This window comes from Globicephala melas, chromosome 8 (assembly GCF_963455315.2).
Source record: "Globicephala melas chromosome 8, mGloMel1.2, whole genome shotgun sequence".
Lineage (NCBI taxonomy): Eukaryota > Metazoa > Chordata > Mammalia > Artiodactyla > Delphinidae > Globicephala > Globicephala melas.
In genome coordinates, this window is record NC_083321.1 from 41337720 (window position 1) to 41352749 (window position 15030).

Consider the following 15030-nt stretch of genomic DNA (forward strand, 5'->3'; position numbering starts at 1 on the left):
CGCTCTGGGAAAGCAGGGATTTTGTTTGCCTTCTTCACGGCTTTATTTCCAGTGCCTGGCACATTGTAGATGCTAAGCCAATGTTTCTGAATAAGCGAATGAACAAATACTACGGGCTACGTGTGCGCCCAGCCGTATTGGAAGTGAGGTGAATTTGACAAAAACTGCTTAATGATGCCCCAAGCCTTTCCTTATACGTTTTCCCAGATGCCTCAGAGCAGACCTGGGGTAAGGATTATTGACTCCAATTTATGGATGAGGACACTGAGGCTCAGAAGGGTTATGTGATGTAACTTGTCTAGAGTCACAGTGAAGTGGCAGAACGGAGACCACAACCGAAGTCCATCTTAAATTCAAGGTCCAAGTTCTTTTCGTCAGCAGTTTCTAAGTCCCCACCCCCCCCCAGCCCCACGTCACTCTCTAGAGCAACACTGTGCCATCAGCGGGATTATCTGCCCAGCCTGCTGCCTCCTGTGCCCCCGGAGGCTGCTCAGAGCAAGGCCCCGCCCTGGCAGCAGAGCTCACCCATCGCCTCACAGCTGGTTCCTTGGCCGTTTCCTCCAGTAGGCGAGCAGGGACCCAGCTGTAGAGCCAGACACCTTTGGCTGACGGCCCCCAAGCTGTGAGAGGCAGCTCTTCAACCTCTGTGTCCTCGTGTTGCTAAGACAAGGTCCTAGGAGTGGCCAGAGCTGTATGGGATCAGCGGCGGCAGCCCACTGAGAGGCGTGGTGGGAGAGCTACAGTCAGCCACACCTGGTGGCATACCTGCGTTATTTTATTTTCTCTTCATGATACTCCTGTGGGGGTTAGAATTATCAGCTCATTTTGTAAAGGAGAAAGGAAAGCGTATACAAATTAATAAACTTTGAGACGCAGCTGGTGAGGCTGAGGCATGAAGACGGCTCTGCCTGACTCTCCGCCCAGGCTGCCGATCATGGGGAATCCTTAGCTGGGGACCAACGCGTCTGTTCAGTCCGGCTGGCAGTTGTTTGGGAGTCTGTGCCTGTCTGTTGGGACCAGCTGCTTCCGGCTGCCCTCATCTGTCCCCAGAAAGCGATGACTCCAGGCTTGCTTGGGCCCTGTGGAACTGGGCCCCTTGGGCAGGCCGGATGGGATCGGGCAACAAGCAGAGAAGGCGGGAAGCCTGGGTGTGCATCATCCCATACCACCTCTTAGAGCTGCGTATCCTTGGACAAATGACTAAACCTTTCTGTGCCTCAGTATCCAAATCTACAGAATGGGGATCCCCATAACTTCTACCCCAAAGGGTTATTGTTAGCATTTAATGGCAGAACTCGCATCCAGTACTTAGCTCAGTGTCTGGCACCTGACCAATTATTCTACAGTAAGTCCCCTACATATGAACCTTTAAGTTGCGAACTTTCAAAGATGCGAATGTGCATTCCATCAGTGTCAGGCGTGAGTGAAACTGCAGCTCGCCCCCCGTCTCCTATTGCTGACGATCCTTCAGCTCTGCCATCTCCCACCTCCTCTCCCTCCTCCAGGCAGTAACTCTCCTTGCCTGTTCACTTGATGCCAGTCCCTGTATGCCAGCTGTTGTACTGTACTACTGTACTTTTCAAGGTACTGTACTATAAGATTAAAAATGTTTTATTTTTTTGTTTTTTATGTATTATTTGTCTGAAAACTATTATAAACCTATTACAGTACAGTACTATATAGCCAATTGTGTTAGTTGGGTACCTAGGCTAACTTTGTTGGACTTTTGAACAAATTGGACTTTAGAACGCAGGAACGGAACTCATTCGTATGTAGGGGACTTGCTGTATTACTGTTACTGAGTAAAGCAGCACTGAAGGGTCATATGGAGATCAGAAAAGAGAGGCAAGGGGAAGGAGGCCTTCCTGAATGCACTTCTCACTTCAGCCTGATGCCAGTGTAGGTTCTGGAACCTGAGTGGAGGAAGAGCCCGGCCTGAACCTGGCTTTGGCATCAGGACCCACGTGCACTTGCATCTGCTGGGAAGGCTCTCCTTCAGTGGCCTTCGAAGTGTGGTCCTTGGACCAGAAACATCGGCGTCCTCTGGGAACTTGTTGGAAATGCAAATTATTGGGCCTCACCCCAGATTTACTTACAGACTGGGGTAGGACCCAGCATTTTGTTTTAATAATCCCTCCAGGTGATTCTAATGTGCCTCAAATTTGAGAATCACTGGTCTACTCATCTTCCAAGCCTCAGGTCATGAGTCACCTCATCCAGGAGCCTTTCTAATCCCCTGCACTGAGACCAGTGCCTTTGGTCTGTATTTCCACACACTCTGTGTAGGTCTCTGAGCTGTACCCTTTGATTGTAATCTCTTCCTCACTGTTTGGTCTCCCCCGCTAGACTAGGAGCCCTTTGAGGGCAAAAACCTGTTTCACAGCCATATCCCAATACGAGGTTTCCAGTGGGCCAGCTGAACAAGTAGATGTAGGATGACTTGAGCTCCACTACTTACTAGATCTTGGGCAAGTAACTCTCATCCTCTTCCAGTCTCAGTTTCTTCATCTGACATTACCCACCTGCCGTGTTGCTGTGAGGCTCAGATGATATGTTAGGAGGCCTTTATAAACTGCTAAAGTCCCACACTTCCATAGTCTGCTATTTAGTTAGGTACAAATTGGGGGATTTCATTTCCTTTTCCCATGCATGCATTTTCTGGCATGTAGGTCATTGCTTTTAGCAGCTTCTTTAAAGACCTGGCTTCTACAACAATTGCAGTCTGGGGAGCTGCGGCATTGCTCACCTAGGGATTAACAGGACACCGTCTGGGGTCTGCCTTCCAGTAACTGCCTGGCAGAGAGCACGGGCATGTGGGCAGAGCGGGGCTGCTTGGCTCGGGACCCCTCGGGAGTCCAGCAGTGCCTTGGAGGAAGGCTTCTCTTCCGTTGCCATAGAGACCAACCACTACACCTGTTACCTGCCCATCTCCCTGAGCATATGGTTGTGGGTCTGGTGGTCTTTCATATCCTGTACCCCATGGATGAAGCTATTCATCATGACAACCTAAGAGGACAAAACCAGCTCTACTTGGGAATCCACAGCTGGAGAAACGAAACCAACCCCCATCCAACACACCACCCTGCTACTCTGCCCAGCTGAAGGATGTAACCATCTGAGAACCTCCTGTGTTTTACAAGGCTTATACAAATCATTCTCTGCTAATGCATTTTGGCCAAATCTGTAACCTGAGTGAGGTATCCCCCAGACCTTGGTAAGTGTTTCAAGGGGTAGAAAATTTGGGGCAACTGATCCCTGCACAAAACGCCTGACCTTAGGTTGGGTGATATGGTAAATTTGGCTGTAAAAGCCTGGGAACGATTTTATAACATGTTCAGTTACGTGCTGCTCTTTTCTTGTACCCTTGACTGGAAAATTCATCCTCAGGCCCCTCAGCTTCAGGGGAGGAAATGTTTCCTGCCCTCACCTCTAATTGCTTAGGACCCCTGGTGTACCTTCCCAGAGCATGTTGAACTCACTCTTTCCTTGGAGTTCCTTGTTTAATTTCCATCTTCCCTGTTAGTTTCCAAAAGAACAGGGACCATTTTTGTCCTGTTTACAGCTATATCCCGGTGCCTGGCTTAGAATTTGGCATGCTTTAGATTCTCAAGTATTTGTTGAAATAAATGAGTTAATCTAGGAAATGAATATGGAGCTCTTAACACTTCCTTTGGCCTTCAGACCTAATTTTAAAATTACCTCAAAGTATTTATTACTTCTATAATAAAAATGCTATTTAAAATAATGAAATGGATAAGAATATATGTGAGTTTTCTTTAGGAAATGCTAGATATGACTGGAATTCTTTAATTTGTCCAAACCATAATAAAAATTCTTATTCATGCCTTTCTTATATGCCATGTCTTCCCATATAAAGCATTTTATTAATTTGATCTTATTTTTCTATCTCAGATTTAAATTTTTATCACTTTTCTGGCAAAGAGAATTGATCTGGCCATACCATATAACAATATACTATAACGTATGATAATGAAAATGGTGTAATATCCAGGATAAGATAGAAATAAAGATCAGTGGCACAGGCTGAAGATTCCAGAAACCTTAGATAAGGACTCATATAAAATTGAGGGGGAGAGGAAAGATCATGCAACAAGTGGGGTTGGGCTAACTTAATTGCAGTTTAAAAAAATACGGTATTCACATGTAATATCACACACACACACACACACACACACACACACACACACACACACATCCCCCCAAACAGCAAAAACTCAGAGTTAAGTAAAAAACAACCAGATCATAGGGAAAAAAAGTCAAGTTTTTGATCTGTTAGAGAAACGTTAATTTTCTCAGCTTTGAAACAATAAAAGCAATCACAAAAGTCATTGAATTATATACCAACTAAAAACATCTGCATAATGGAAACAACAGTGTTGAATTAGAAAGGAAAAATGACATGTTAGCAAAAATGTATCCCTCTAGTTTGACTGACAAATGTTAATATCTATAGTATGTACAGAGCTAGTCCAAATCTGTAAAAAAAAAAAAAAAAAAAAACCAACAAAAACCACCACAATCCCAATAGGTAAAGGAAAGTTATGAACAGACAATTCATACCAGAAAAATGAAAACCAAATGAAGACACAGAGATATCTTGTGCCTTTTTCCATTCAGAGAGGCAGCGTGATGTGGGAGAGAACAAAGGGGACTGGAAGAGACAGCTGGATTTGAGCCCTGGTTCAGTCACTTCTTAGCTATGTGACAGCAGCTTTGACCTCGTCTCCCTTTACAATTACTAATCTGCAAAATGGAAGCATCCTCAGACCCACCCCAGGGCTTTTAGTGAGGAAATGGCTTATCATCGTGACTGGCACCATAAAAGGACTTGGTAAATGTTGATTTCCTTCTCACTCCGCTTTTCTAAACAAAGCTTTCAAAACACGACGAAAGAAAAGAGGCAATAAAGGATTTTTATGGTCCTTCTAGAGACTTACTATACCATTCTAAGTTACAGATCCATATCTGTGAGACTCCGGTCACTCATATGCTGAGTTCTGTCCCTCTTGTTTGTTTCAAATAATCCTCAATAAAGAGCTTTCAAAGTTGCAGAAACTCAATCTCGACACTAGGCGGTGCTAGAGCCATTCACTAGGCTGAAGTCTGTGTGGCTGGAGGAAGGTTTCAGAGAGGTCTCTGCCTTGGACAACTCTGTTTATAACTTGGAGGTATCTAGGGCTCCGAGTCCATCTGGCCTGTTAGACTTCTGCGTTCTCTAGTCCAAGGCAAGTCTTCCTTTATAGTCCTGGGGACATCAACGGACCTGAGCAGGTTCTACAGGAGACCAGGAGCACCCTGAAACTTCCAGCCCTGATTTGACAGAAAGATGCCTCTGGCCCCCTGGGAACCATGGCTGGGATGATTAAGGGGGCACAGACCCTCCACAGGCATAGTTTCTGGAAAGGGTGACCATGTCTCTATTTCACCTGCCTCTCATCTGTCTCACAAACAGATCTGTCTAAGCAAAGGTTAATTAATCAGAATGGCTGGGAATAATTAAGGAGACTACAGTCCTTTAGAGGATTCATCATAAGGAAAGGAATAAAATTTATTTTTAAAAGTTCCAGTAATTCCTAACAGTCAGACTTAACTAACTGGAGGAACTAACTGAGTGGTGGAAATTCAGCATTGATTTGCAGGAAACCTGGGCATTTTCTACTCAGGCGCCGGAAGAACTTGTGGAGGATGTGGCTTTTGCTCCGAATTTGTCTTTCCTGTCTCTACCTGTACTCTGGGCTTTTGGAGGCACAACTTGATTTATTGAGCTAAACAAGTCAGCAGCTAATTTGTTCATTCATGGCTGTCCTTTGAGAAGTGGTCCTGGGGATAAAGATGGAAGATCATTGAAAAACAAGTCAGTTTCTCTGGGCAGGACCTCACAAAGTAGGTCACCCTGGCTTTCCACTGGCCTGAGGGAGGCTGGAATCCCATTAACCTCAATAGAGCAGGCTCACAAGGAGGTGCAGGGCTGTTTCTGCAAAACAAAACTTGGCTGCGTGTAGGCTTCCTAATTTGACTTCCTAATGAGATTTGGAAGAGGAAAGGGGAGACTGGGGTATGGGAAAACCAAAGGAAAATTCCTTTCCCTTAACAAGCTGATAGCACTCAGTGGAGAGGCTTTGGGAATTTGGGAAATCTGATTGTTTGCCATGGATGAATTCTGTTCCACTGGGGTCTCAAGATATCTGAGGGATGGGTGAAGGGTGGGAAGGTGTCCCCAAATATTTTTTTCAAATCTTCAGAAAAAAAAAAAAAGCTCCATTGACTCTTTCATCCTCTTGGAGCTACTGTCCAGTCTCTCTTCTTTCACATCAAACTTCACAGAAGAGTTGTCTGTACTCACTGACTCCATAACCTCACTTTCTGTTCACATTTCACTCTGCTGCAGGCTGTTTACCCTCCCCCCATAACTCAGCAGAAAGGATTCCTAATAAGGTCACTGATGATCTTCATGTTGATCAATCCAACTGGCATCGTGCAACTCTGGTCTTCCTTGATCTCTCAGCTGCCCTGGACACAGCTATCCTTCTTGAATGCTTTCTTCCCTTGGCTTCCCTGTTACCAAGCTTCCTTCCCCAATCTCCTTGCTATTCCATTTTGCTTCCTATGCAGGCAACTCCTCCTCAGCATTAGATGTTGGAGCTCCTCGGGACTCAGTCCCAAGCCCTTGACTCTCATTCTCAAGCTGTCTCTCAAGCATGTCCTTGGTGTTGATTGTCTCCCATTCCTTGGTGACCCTCAATTTTATATCTCAGTTTAGAATTCTCCCCCTGATTTTCAAAGCTTTATAGTTAACCGTGTTCTCAACACCTCCAGTGTCTGAGTGGGGTCCTCTGCAATGTTAAAGCCATGGGGGACACAGAGACCAAGCCTGCATTCCCCGAGGAGGTAGGGGCGCTTGGTACTGCACGCATGAGCAGTGCACCTCACCTGCTCAGCCACCTGAGAGGCAGTGCTGACTTTTACGACATGACTGGCATGCGGCGGCCAGGAGGCGGGTGGCTCCACGTACAAGGCCAGGCCGGGGGCTGGACAGGGCCCTGTTGCTACTTACACATTGAGAGGCTGCCAGGCTGGCCACTGAGCTTTGGCTTTGATGACAGTGAGGACCTCATCGCTCTGTAAAAAAGGACCACAGGTATTTAGTGAGGAGAGCTGGGCTCAGGGAGCAGGAGGGTTCTGACATAGTGACGCTGTCCACCCCCCATGCCATTACCTGCTGCTGAGACTCTACCTGCCCCCGGGTGAAGAGCCCTGGAGTCTCGGCAGTCCCAGGAGGTGGGGCTGCGTCCAGGGTGCCTGGTGTGTGCTGGACACCGAGGGGCCCACTGAGACACACTTCAGGGTTCCAGCGCAGACCCTTCTCCACAGGAGCCAGGCTTTAACTTGCCCTCCCCCTGGGATGGCCAGACCTGCACATCATGTCCAGCCTGGAGGGCAGGTCATGCTGTGTCCAGGCTTCCACTGGGGCCTGCTCCAGCCACACTGCAGCCACCATCTGACCCCAAGGGTTGTCACCCCCGAGGCCTCTCCTGCTGTCGAGACTCACATACTGGATCAGACTCCCTTGGAACAAGGAGGGCAAGATGAAGCCTGGGGCCCACACTCCTGGGCCACTCATGTAATCCTGCTCTAGTTTGCTTTGGACAGTGTGTAGGGCACCCTTAAAGCCTGGGGACCTAAAAGAATTTTTTGAGGAAGAATTTGATAATTAACATTTAGAAGGAAAGCCTTAAGTCACCATCATGGGGAAAAATCAGAATTTTGTTAATCTTGCTTAACTTTCCTTCGAGATTTGTTTGGGTTTTTATTTTCAATTACACATTGGGGCTGAGGGCTACCATAGGCTTTTCAAGGCTTAAGCTTCCACAGGTCCAAATTCACTTTTGGCTGGGGTTTCCCCAGAGTGGATTCAGCTGGTCCTGGAGCTCCCCTTCCCCGGGGCCGGGGCCCAGCAGTGCTCAGACACCACTGTCCACGCTGCACGGAAAAGCCCAGGATGTCACCAGCAGGGGCAGCAAGAGCTCTGTTGCCGAATGAACACGTTTCTGAGTTCCCGAAGGGCAGAGACTGGCTTGGATGGCCCACAGCTCTGCCCCAGTCCTTAGACTTATTCCTGGCAGTAGGTACCTAGCATATATTTGGGATGAATCGATGAACTTCTCCTTAGTTGGTGGGTACCTTGCCCAGAAAATCCCATGCAAGGAGGAGGTCAGAGGTGCCTCCAGGCTCAGGCCGCAAGATTAGAAAAAGCCTCTGGTCTGGAGCACCTGGTCTGCAGCCAGGGAATGGGTTGCTGGAGCAGGGTGGGGAGCTCAGAGGGGACAGGAGCTTAGCCAGACCCTGCTCGGCCTGGGCACCTACTGATGGTCCTGGTGGGGCGAGGGTAGAAGTGAGGCCCACAGAGCACCCCGTCCCCCAAGACGCTCGCAGCCTGCTCTGAGCTCAGGCTTCCTTGGGGGTTCCCCCTTTTGATCACAGGAAAGAATCTGTGGATGCACAGACACCCCCCCGCTCACATGTCTGCAGGGAGAGCGTTTCCAAGTCCCAACAGAGCGCTTTACATTTCTCATGGGAGATTTTTTTATTTGTTGAGACTGTATCCCTGACTCACTCCTAATACGCATCTGCTGAGTGACTGAGAGAAGCTGCCTGACATGAAGTCACATGTAAGACTCGAGCTGGTCTCCTGTGACCTGGGTTTCCTGTACTTAGCTCATACGTTCCATGTCCCACAACGAGTTCTTCATCTGCCCCTAGAGCACTGCTCTTCCTCAGTGGACCCCGTCGGGCACATCCACCAGCTGCCTGCATTCCTCCATCTCTTACCCCTCACAGCCGTTGGGCCCCAAGATCCACTGCATTCACAGCCTTACTATCTCGAGTCCTACACGGTCTCCTCACCAGTGGCCCCGGGCTCTAGTATCTTCTCGCTTTTCCCCAGTCCACCCTTGACATTGCTGCAAACCTGACCATACCTATTGCCCGCCTAAACCCTGCAACAGCTCCCCACAACTTCCAGGGTGATTTCTTAATCCCTGAGTTTTGCCTACGTGGCCCGCATCAGCTAGCTTTTTTCTTTGATTTTTAATTTCAGAATAATACATGCTTTTTGTGGAAAAATTTAGCATCACAGAAGCACACAAAGTAAATGCTGAGCATTCTGCTTTAGCATGCACCCTGGCTTCTCCCACCTCCTTCTCCAGAGTGTTACAGTTCAGTACATATCATTCCAGACCTTTTACTATACTTAGGTATTATGTGTGTGTGTGCACATACATTAATACAGCTTTTCCCACAAAAAATTGCATCATATTGAATATCTTATTCTGCACCACGATTTTTACATTTTCCCCTTACTATCATATCATGGGAAACTTTCCATGTCAGTACCTATGGCAATATAATTCCCCTTTTCTTGATTTTTAAAGTGTTAGAGATCTTCAAATTAGGGTAAGCCAGGTCAAGACTTAGAAAAAAAGAAATCCAAGTATGAGATCCAAGTAATGAGGTACTGTCTGAAGACAGTCCTTTTGCCCTTGAAGAAATACTTTACTAAAAAATAAAATCAATGTGGGTGGAGTTAAGGGGGCCACCAAGTTAGCTGGCCCTGCAGATGCACCTTGTATTACAATTAAATCTTGGTTTTCAAGTCCCAACTAATGACACTGATTTTGCTTTTGCAGCATATAACTCAACAGAAATTGTTGGGGCCCTCCACTAGTGTTTGTGGTGCTGGCATTCCATCTGTATTTTTTAGAGCCATGGAGGCTCCAAAGATGGTGGTTCCACGTCTGCAGGCACTAGAACAACTTCTTCCTGTAAACTGTTTCATCTCAAGGTTACGCACCATCTGCATGATCAACAGTTCCTTGTTGTGATCTTTTATGTTAGCCAGTGAAATAACACAGGAACATTCTGGAAAATATATTTAAAAAACTAAATATTTTTCTTGAAGCATCAAAATTCTCTAGTAGAACCAAAGCTCTATAGGATTGGAGAGGGTCTGGCTTGTTCATGGCCATGTCCAAGTGCTGTGGATACTCAGTCAATTGGTGAAAAAGCAAAGCCACACCATTTGTTGATGTATGTGCAGAATTCCATAGCGTGCATGTTCTCTTATTTAACTGGCATTATTGCTGGATATTTAATTGTTTATATAAATGATGCTATAATGAACACTTGTGTACATATTTCTTTGTTTACACGTTCCCGTGTCATAGACTTCCAGGAATGATCAAACGATGAAGCAAATTGACAATTTTGGTAGTGCCTACCAGATTGTCCTCCAAATGTCTGTACCAATTGATACTTCAGCAAGAATGTGTATGTGCCTATGTCTTTACAACTTTGGGCACACTGGATACTATCAATCTTTTTCATCTTTACTAATCCAGCAGGCAGGAAAGTAGCATGGTTGAGAGCATAAGCCCTAGAGTCACACCTGATTTCAAATCCTGACCGCACCGTGACTAGCTCTGTGTCCTTTGGCAAGTCTCTGACTTCCCTTAGCTTTTTCATCTCTGAAATAGGGTTAAAAAGTATATCTACCACATGGTGTTATTAGGGGGACAAAATGACATAATTCAAGTAACGTGCTAAGAACCGTGCCTGTATCAGCATCAATACTAGCTACTACTCTTATTCTTATTCACATTCAGGCCAAGATGGGATTTGTACTGCCTGAGTACAGAGAATGGAGCACACAGTAGCATCAACAAAGCCACAAGGCCTCAGGAGGATGTCCCCTTATTTAAAGGCTAATGTAGCCGGGTGAGCTTTGGATGGGGGCACTGGGGCTCCAGGTACTTCACATTCTGAAGACTGAAGAATTTAAATTCACAGTAAGCAACCCAAACTTCAGACTTAAATGAAAATCTGTTTTAACAAGTCTCTAAAGCCCAGAAAGGATCTTTCAAGATCCTTAAAGCCCTTATCCATCCATCTCCCATAGGACTGTTTTCAAAGTATTTCAGGGCACTCAGTTCACGCCTCGTTCGCATGACGTTAGCACTTTCCCAGAGATATGCCAATTAAAATAAAAAACCTCCAAGAAACTACAGGGTACTCATGTCCGTCTTCCCGGGGATGAGTTCTTCCATTTTGCTTTTGGTAAACATATTGTGAAGATGTTACAACTGTACTCAGACTTCCTCAGGTAGCAAATGAAAATTGCACGGCCTACTAAATCAGGCCATGGGCTGAGGTCAGGTCCAGAGGAAGGAGGACTCCTGTGGAGTGGAAACAAGTCTGGGACAGGTCAGGGGCAGAAATCACATGGATATCAGGAGATGTCACGTCTAAGCAGAGCAGAGGGGCAGAATGTGAGTCTGGGGGGCTGGGTGACGGCTGGTGTCTGAACATCCTTACCCCCACACTGACCCTCCCATGCCCCCCCAGAGCCAGCTCCCAAGGCAGGAGAGCTCCGGCATCTCAGTCGTGCTCACGGCAACAGGCAGTCTGTCCCCTCCTCCCTGCCTTGCTTCTCGCCTCTTCTCTGTTCCTGAACCTTCCTGGCTCCTGAGCTTTCGCCTTTGTCTCGCAGTCCTGAACCACAACCTGTTTCTTCATCCGAAGGCCCCTTTTGCTCCGCCTGGCACTGAAGCTGAGCTTCCTCACCATAGCACGTCCTGCCCCAGACCAGCAGTCTGGGAGTCAGCCCAGCCAACTTGCCTCCTGCCCCCCAAGGAGAGAAATGAGATGCAATCCATGAGGGGAAGGAATCAAAACAAGTTGAAACAACAACAGCAACGATCCACTGTTTTCATGTGCTAGGCACCTTGCTAATTACCTTATATATAGTATCTGATTAAATCCTTACCAGGCGTCTGAAAGGTCAGTATATACTTTTTAATCCTCAGCAATACATTTCTTTGGCGAAAGTAGTTACACCGTTAGTCAAACGGCACGTCTAGAGTTTAAACCTCAGTCTGGAGACCACGTTTGTCAGCCTGTGAACCCAGGTGGAGGGGGCTGGGAGGGTAAGCCGTGGGGCAGGAGGGAGGGGTCTCCTGAAAGGTTGGGCCCCACCCCTCCCCCACCCGTGCTTCCGCTGTCCTTCAGGGCGTGTCCTAGCCTACCCTGAGTTCTGAATATTACAGCCATGCCGGGGGGATTATCATACAGTGTTCACGATACTGCTAATGGTAATGCTGTCCTGAGAACTGGTTTTGATAAAGAGGAGGGAGCACGGGGTCCTTGAATTGGAGAGAAACTGCTGCTACTAAAGAGAAGGCAAGCCGATGACACTAAACGCAGGGGCAGTGATCCATGTGTGTGCACACAGAGACCCCCACCCCACCGTGCATTTCCCCATTTATCAGCTTGTTTCTCAGGAAAACCTTGGGAATAGCTGCCATTTCGTTTTGCAGATGAGGAAACTGAGGGTCAAAGAGGTCAAGTGCCTTGTGAAGACTGCCCAGTAACCATGGTTCCAATACAGATGTGTCTGACCCCAGAGCTCATGCTCTTCCACTTTCCCTGACGATTCTTCTCCTCCATCTCCCTCTTGTCCCTCCCCTATTTTGCTTGTTTTTCAGCAAGACCACGGCTGCCCCTGGCTGACAGTTTTCTCCAAGGAGCCCTTGCTTTGAGGCACAGGGTCACCCGATTCCCTCTAGAAGGGCAGCACCTGTCATCCTGTGTAAAGACCCCAGTGAGCAGTGTCTGGTTCCATTATTTGCTCCTACCGTTTCCCAGAATTCCCACTGACCACCCATAAAAAATATCAGTCCTGATGGCTTCCACCTCGGAAGGGGACTTTTTCATCCCTCGGTGAGTGTCCTGGTGACGAGCAGCAGGAAAGGAGACACTTTATGAGGCGATGATGGAGGTTAAGCATCTTTAACATCAATTGTGCCCAGGATGCCTCCCCTCATTTCAACAGCCTCTGGTCAGAAATAAAAACAGCTCACATTTGGTGGTGCTCTACAGTTTGCCCGTGGTCTCAAGTGGGCTGCACCGTAGCCCTCTGAGGCAGGCAGCAAATGGTCCTCCTTTCCCAGACGTAGTAACTGAGACTCACCTCTCTCTGTGCCAATGGTCAGCGCCCAGCTCTTAGCTTCCGGACCATTTAATGCAGCTGGTCACTCCCTCTGCCTTGAATCACTTTCCGCCTGGCTCTGGCACTCGCCGCCTCTTAATTTTCTCCTCACCTCATTCTTCTTTGGTCTCCCTTGCTGACCCACTTTATCTTCCTCCAAACATTGGAGTGCCCCTGTACGCAAGCCCTTGGTGCTCTGCTCTTTTCTATTCACACTGCCTTGGCGATTTCCTCTTGTCCCATGCCTTAAAATACAAGCTGTGCATACACCGATGACTCCTAAATTGTCATCTTCACCTCAAGCCCGCCTCTGAACTCCAGCCTGTACGTTAACGGTCTTAACACTTTCATCTGGATGTTGAATTGGTATCTCAAACTCAACATGTCTGAAACCAAACTCCTGATCGTCTCCTCCCCAAACCTGGCCTCTCTCATTCTTCCCATTCCATGAAATGGCCATGCTGTCCTTCTAGTTTCTCATCCTTGATGTTTCTCTCTCTCATACTCCACCTCGGATACTTCAGCACATCTATCAACTCCACTTCTAAAATGTATTTATGAGCCAACCACTGTCTGTCACCATCATTAGAACAGGGCCTGAACTGTATCCTCCCTGTGTCTTCAGCACCATCTTGGTCCAAGCCACCATCATCGTTTGCCTAGATTATTGCAACTGCTTCCTGGCCGGTCTCTCTGCCTCTTCCCTCGCCCTCCTCCAGGCTCCTTCTCACACAGCAGCCACATCATGCCATCCCTCTGGTCAAAATCCTCTAATGGCATCACACCGCACAGCCAATGGGGACCTCGCCATGGCCCCCTTGGCCCTTCATGATCTGCTCTGCCCCCTGTTACCTCACTAGCTTCATCCCTAACTTCTCTCCCCCTTGCTCACTTTGCTCCCAGCCGCCCTGGATGTCTTCTCCTCAGACGTGCCAGGCACACTTAGCACTTGCTGCGCCCTGAGCCTGGGGTGCTGTCCTCCCAGACACCAGAGCATGCATTCCTCTGTCTCCTCCAGGTCTTTGCTCAAATGTCACCTGCTCAGTGAGGCCTCTGCTGACCACACTGTGCAAAAGAGCAATTCCCTGCCCCTTCCTCGACCTGGCACACCCGCACTACTTTATCTGGTTATTGTTTCCCCGTAACATTTGTCCCCATCCGACATACTATGTATTTTGCTTTCTTTTTATCATTGATCTCCCCCTGCTGGAATAGGCATTCCACGCGGGCAAAGGCTTTTGTCTGTTTTGCTCACTCACCGCTGTACTATCAGTGTTTAGAACGTGCTTGATCAATCTTTGCTGTTTGAATGACAGGCTGTGCTGAGGAAGGGGCTGGCGTCCTTCTGAGCCCCAGGCCACCAGGACTCCACAGCGCAGGATGGAGCCACAGCTGGGTAAAGTGACACTGACGGACCTGCGCGCTGAGCTGGCGGGCACTGGAAGAGCCAGTGGAGAGTGCCAGCCAGAGAACTCTGCTAGACCTACCTGATAGTAGAAGGAGGGGGAAGGGACAGGACGCGGAGGCCACCTTAGGAACCATGGTGAGGCTCACAGGCTCTGAGCCTGCCTCCGATGGACACCCCAGTGACCTGGGCTGGCTGTTTATAGGTGCTTATGCCCCACCTTGCTCCTAGGAAGCAGATGCCATCACAAGTGGCCGTCTGATCAGCTATTTCAAAGCCAGAGAGCGTATCTGAAGCCCATTAACAGATCCACAAGAAGACGATGTGGTTTCACAGAAGCATTTCAAATTCAATTTCTTTTTATTTCTTTTCAAACACAGCCTGTAATCCTGATGGGAAAATTGCATAATGCCCGTAGATAATAATTTTCCCGTGAGATGGTTTTGTGAAAGCAGCTTGACGTTTCTGAAGCTGGAGAGGAAGAGGGCGCATCAGAGCCGCCTGGGCCTGCCCTGCTGCCCCTGCACCCACACTTGTCTCTGGCAGGTGGAGAGCTCTGAGA

The 15030-nt window shown here is 47.9% G+C and overlaps 1 protein-coding gene across 1 annotated transcript in view; it reads right to left on the reverse strand.

The window, feature by feature from the left end:
* Positions 1-15030, reverse strand: part of SPON1 (spondin 1) — a 281632-nt gene that overhangs the window by 13071 nt on the left and 253531 nt on the right. Inside the window, exon 7 of the mRNA XM_030831472.2 lies at positions 7076-7140. Coding sequence (XP_030687332.1) covers positions 7076-7140 — 65 coding nt within the window. The remainder of the gene's footprint in view (positions 1-7075; positions 7141-15030) is intronic.